This window comes from Pinus tabuliformis, chromosome 4_2, assembly GCF_031772625.1.
Source record: "Pinus tabuliformis cultivar Carrire ecotype Pingquan chromosome 4_2, CPIR1, whole genome shotgun sequence".
NCBI classification, from domain to species: Eukaryota; Viridiplantae; Streptophyta; class Pinopsida; order Pinales; family Pinaceae; genus Pinus; species Pinus tabuliformis.
The window spans coordinates 698,298,929-698,304,991 of record NC_142304.1 but is presented as its reverse complement, the minus strand read 5'-3'; the positions used below and the strand labels follow the sequence as shown (position 1 = coordinate 698,304,991).

Below are 6,063 nucleotides of genomic sequence, written 5' to 3'. Positions count from 1 at the left end.
TTTGTTGTCTCTATTGCACATGGCTCTCTCTTTATGGTCTTATTTGTTTCTACTGTTTCTGCTGCATTACTGTTAAGATTTTCTGTGTAATTGCTTAATGGTATCGGTGGCATAAGAAGAATTAATTGAAGATCATTAGAAGTAATTATCATATCAGAAAATTGGTTTCTACTGTGTTTATTGTAGAAAAATCAACTCTTTCGTGAACAAAAGTATTTACGGGCAATAAATTTTAAAATATTGCAAATGTTTCTTAAATAAGTAAAATGTACATAAATATCTTTCTACAGTATTCTTGATGACTGAATTTTAGAATTGCAACATCACATTTAACAGTCTAAAAAATTGCACATTTTTTTTATGGCAAAAGCAGTAAAATACATGTAAGCCCCCTGTTAATTTTCAAAAAAGATACAGAGTATTTGGGGGAGTCTGCTCAGCAAAAGCTCCATAATGAACCAGGCTTGCTTGTTTCAGTCAAATTTGTACAAATCTGATCAGTCATCAAGACTCTACTAGTTTGACCAAGACTCGGCTAATTTCATCTGTAATGAGCCTTCTGACGACTGCTAGCATGATAAGGTGCAAAGAATAAAACAATTAGTCTGTTTGGTTTATATTCTTTATCAGCCCAAATCCCTGTAACTGAAGCCACCAGAGAGGGAGAAGAAAAGCCAAGACACCAATGCCACTAGCCAATAATATTGAAACCAATTTTGAAATCCAATAGGACCTGCAATAAGAAGAGCCTGTGTTACTAAAACACATGCTGGGTATAACCTCATGTACATAAAGAGACTAAATTCTGCAAAAAATTACCTTACTGATAAGGTATAAGAGAACATAAGGCACAGCCCCATGTGAACTAATGCAGTGGTTATTGTTGAGAAGATACAAAGTGCAGTAAGCAAAAGGCATGGTGTAGTCCATTTTGAAAAATTCAAACCTACATGTATATGATAAAGCATTGATAGAGAGTTATAAATATTTATATTCAAGTTAATAAGAACACTTACTCTAGTTCCATCGAGAAGACATGTGTTAATAGAATCAATCGGGAGAATAGTCAAGAAATCAATATGAAAACATATAATTTGGATTTCAAGTTGGAATAGCCTACCCCCAATCTTTTTAGAAAGCAAAACCAGCAGTGTAACCACGGACAGAAAATTTACCAATGATGTTGCAAGTACCTGTAAAAAATACTATTACCATCAGATAATGCTGGAAATATATACAGTCCATGATGATTGCTATTTATCTAACAGAAATAGCAAGGTCGATGATTAAAATACATACCAGACCTTCAGAACCAAGGCTCATCTTCGAGATGAATAGCCAATCTAATATAGCATTCATAACAACTGCTGCAGTACTGATATGAAATGGTGTTTGGCCATCATCAAGTGCGTAGAACACCCTGATAATGAGGTCGCGTACTAAATAAAAAGGGGAACCTAAAATATCTGTTCAATACAATTACAGTAGGCACTAGTCACGTGCATGAATAGCATGTAAATAAATAACATATGCCATGCTACAATGCTCCATCCATTACCACCACAACACAAACTGTTTGAGGTGCATATAATATATGAAAATGCTGGGCAAGCTTTCTGTTTGGACTTAAAATTGTGTTAGTTATAATTGAGGTAGGTAATTATGTTTACTTAGAAAATCACGATGCTCGTTTACTGATTATTTAGTACAGTTAAATGTATTGGATATAAAATTTAAACAACATAAAGCCTACGTTTTGGGACAGGGTGAGAGCAGTTTGACCAGTCATCTTTTGCTTTGCTAGGGTTTCTACAAAGAGATGGAAATTTACTCTCTATATTGTTGTCGAGGAAAGCATGGGTACCACTCAATTTGAGTTCTCTTCATGGATGATGATTGCTTTTATTTTTTCTGTTACTTTATGCTTTCATTAGTGAATGATTTTACTTTACTTTTGCTGTTATAGTTTTGTTGCCACAAAATCTAGCAGACCTTGGAGAGGGAAACCCTACAAGGCATAAACTAGACTAAGAGACAACAATTGGGTAGTGGCACATTGTCACCACAGCTGAAAGCCCCTGCTCTTTACGGATTTTCACTGATGGGAGGACTCCCACTATTTGATAAGGGTCACCTATGTATGATATTCTAGGTGGAAGGTGTTAGGCGATCTAAACAAGACCTCAAAGAAAGACAATTTTGGGTTCAAGGCTCCACTAAGAGGCAATTTGCTTTCTATAGAGAGACCTATAATGCAAGGCACAAGACCAAGGGTTTGAGAAACTTGATGAGTATTGGAGTAACTCAAGGTCAAGATCAAGAGAAAAGGTTTCCAATCATGTATGTTAGCAAGGCCAAGGCTCATGAAACCTTCAAAAAGGCCCCCAAGTTGAAGGGAGATAAAACTAGGGTTTCCCTCTTAGGGCAAACAACTAGGACAAGAGAATTTATGGATGAAATTGAAGTGGATGCCCACCAAAATGATAGATTTGTGGCAAATGATATCCCCTTGATGTTTAGGATCTTCAATTCCAAGAATCCTACTTGCCTAGGGATTCACATCAAGCCCTAGTTTACCACCTTAGCCTTAAAGAAACCGACATTTCAAGGAGAGAGAAAATGGATAAGAAAGGTAAATGATCACCAACCAATTGGACCAATCCCTTATCCCTTGGGAGTATGGAGTCAATGCTATTTCAAAATAACCATATAGTTTCCAAGGAGGCCAGGATTTTGATGACCTAGCTACAAATATTCCAACAATTACCTATGTTGAGAAATCAATGCAACTAGATTAGGGTTTGATTTCTCTTTCTTGATAATTATTTGTGAGTTATGTTTACTTCCTTTACTTCTTTATTATATTATCTTTCATCAAGCAATTACCATATTATGTGTGTATGAAGATCACAAAAACACAAGACACAAGATGTAGGCACTATGCCAGGTGTTAAAATTGGCAACTAGGGCAAAACTTCATATGGGTCATCTTATTCATGGCTAATAATATTTTTATTAGATTCCTCTTGTCGAGAGGTGTAGGATTGATATAAAGATCATCCGATTCCGATAAGTATTCATGGAGATATGAATTTATTTTGATTATGGAATTGTTATCAAGCCGACCTACAACTCATGTAGGCTCAGAAGCCCAATAGTCACATCTATTCAAACACCAACGTTGTGTATAAATATAAGAGGACTTTTCCTCATTTGGACTCACACATCTCATCACATCTCTCTCTCTCTACTGCACAGAAATGAGTCTCTTCTCTATTGCGCATAAATGAGTCTATCTCTCACACATGTGAATCCGGAAGCTGTTGAACCTGAAGCTGCAACTGCAGATCCAAGGTTTGACCAGCGTTGACCATCAGATCTCCTCCTTAGAACTGCGCTGTAGGTCCATCTAGATCTCCTTTGAAAGCCGCAACTTTTGGTGGTGGAATGAATTCAATCCGACGGACCGTTTGCAAGATATCGACTGCCCTAGTTTGAAGCTGGAAACTGCCGAAACTGAAGCTGCAACTGCAAAAGTAAATATTGACCTACGTGGACTAGAAGATCTCATCTGAACTGCGCTGTAGGTTCATCTGAACCTCCTCTGGAAGTCGCAACTTTTGGTGGTGGAATCAAGCCGATCCGACGGTCGGTTTGTGAGATATCGTCTGCCCTAGTTTGATGATGAAGCCGCTAATGCTGATGCTGCTAATATAGGGTTTGCTACTGTTGATATGAATAAGATTTATTGTACTATTTCTCTCTGCTGAATTATTGAGGATAAAAGAAGATTTGATCAAAGAGTTTCCCCACACATTGTGGGGTTTGTCCCTAGCTAGCCGCCACATCTTGTGTCGCTTGTCTTGGCTTGTTTTCTGTCGATAGTTTAATGTTCTATCTGCACTTTACTTTATGTACATGTGATTGCTAATCTATGGAATATAATAAGAAAAAGAAGTAAGCTGTTATAAGCATAGAACATACCATAATTTAACATGGTATCAGAGCCGAGGTGAAGACAAAGCACGAGTAAGAGCAAGAGCAATCACGGAAGAGAAGATTGGCAAGGCTATCCTAAAAGAACTATGGGGTCCTCAACACTCTTTCCTGCCGAAGACAAGCTTCGTGAGAAAGTTGATTATCACAGATGGAAGATGTCTATCGATATAACCCTAGAGGATCAAGGAGTGCTGGACCATGTAAGAGGAAATATTGTTGAGCCTCCATCAAATGCATCCGCTGCTGCCTGGAACAAATGGAAAAATGGAGAAGTCAAAACAAAAAATATCATTCGAGACTCTATCGACAAGCACTTGGTGGCCTACATCTCTGAACTGGACACCTCCAAGGAAATCTACGATAGACTAGTGAGTTTATTTAAAGTTAATGATGCAAATCAAGTTTTGTTTCTTAGAAATAAGCTGAGGGAAATCAAGAAGGGTAAAGATGAGAGTATGCAAACATACTTCTTAAGAATCACCGAGATCAAGAACAATCTCCTATCTATTGGGGAGACTATTACTGACAGAGAAATGGCATTCACAACTCTTGGAGGATTACCATCCGAATGGTATGTGTTCAGGACTACTCTTCTGAACAATAATGTAATTCTTGGTTTCGAGGAATTAATGGCTAGATGCATTCAAGAAGAAACAAGGGTAGAAGAGCAAGAAATTCCCTTGCCTAAAGGTCCTCCTGCTGCTTTTTCTTCTCATGCTAAGAAAATAAAAAATTCTGGGTCTAAATTGAAAAGAAAGGCTAGATCTAAGGGTGGAAGAAAAGGATGGTGTTTCATTTGCAATAAACGCAGGTCACTATGCCAGGGAATGCCCTGATAGAAAGGACTCTCACCGTGACGATAATCAAAATCCCTCTCATGGTAATCGAAGGAATGGAAAATTCAACAACAAAGGTAAAAGGAATGCTGGAAATCAAGGAAGACGACAACCATTCAAGAAGGCTAGAAATTCCAGGTATGAATCTAACACTGTTGACAATAAGCAGGCTGAATATTATCTACCAGCTGCTCTATCTACCTCCGCTCCTTCAAACTCAATGGGAATTTGGCTCATTGATAGTGGTGCCTCAAGACACTTCACTGGTTATAAAGAAGTACTCCATAATCTGGTAGAGAAAGAAACTAACTTGGAAATTGTCCTTGGAGATGACATGAAATACCCCGTGAAAGGTGTAGGCAATGTTTCTCTCAAATTGAATTAAGGTAATACGATTCACTTACAAGATGTATTATATGTACCTGATCTCAAAAAGAACTTGGTATCCATCTTGGCAATGGAAGACAAAGGCTACAAGGTAACCTTCAGCGATGGCAAGGTATGTATATGGAAAAATAATGTTAAAGATGCTTTCACTCTTGGGTTTCGAGTTGATTCTTTATATCAGGTCCGTGGAAGTCTGTTAGGTGTCATGTCATGTGACACAACTCTTCAGTCCGAACTTTGGCATTGGAGGTTTGCCCACCTTCATTACAAAGCTCTACCCGATGTAAGACAGATGGTAACAGGGATGCCTGAATTCCAAGTAGAGAAAGAAGGTGTATGTCCGGGATGTGTAGAAGGAAAGCTAAAAGGGGACCATTCCCTTCAAGTCAAAGCAAGACCTCCGATATATTACAACTAGTTCACTCAGACATATCTGGTATGATGCCTGTGAACCCCTTGGGAGGATATTCATATTATCTCACTTTTACTGATGACTATTCTCGAAAGACCTGGATATACTTCCTGAAAAAGAAGGATGAAGTGTTCTCTTGGTTTCGGCACTTCAAAGCCCTAATCGAGAATTAAACCGAAAAGAAGATCAAGAACTTAAGAACTGATAATGGGACTGAATATGAATCTAATGAGTTCCATGTTTTTTGTAAAGAGGCTGGCATCAAGAGGGAGACTACTACACCATATACTCCTGAACAAAATGGTGTGGCAGAAAGGAAGAACCGCACAATTATGGAAGTTGTCCGAGCCATGCTACATGATCAAAGACTTCTGAAGTTTCTATCGGCTGAAGCTGCAAACACTGCCGTATATGTACAAAATCGATGCC

At 38.2% G+C, this 6,063-nt stretch overlaps 1 protein-coding gene across 1 annotated transcript; it reads right to left on the bottom strand.

Moving 5' to 3' along the window:
* Nucleotides 1-359: 359 nt before the first annotated feature.
* LOC149171399 (uncharacterized) lies at nucleotides 360-1,461 on the bottom strand. Its single transcript, XM_089427468.1, has 4 exons — nucleotides 1,300-1,461; nucleotides 1,121-1,193; nucleotides 820-946; nucleotides 360-733 (listed from the first exon to the last, which is right to left on the bottom strand). Exons 1-4 carry the CDS (start codon nucleotides 1,357-1,359, stop codon nucleotides 601-603), a joined length of 393 nt encoding a protein of 130 aa, XP_089283594.1. The 5' UTR covers nucleotides 1,360-1,461; the 3' UTR covers nucleotides 360-600.
* Between the last annotated feature and the right edge of the window lie 4,602 nt (nucleotides 1,462-6,063).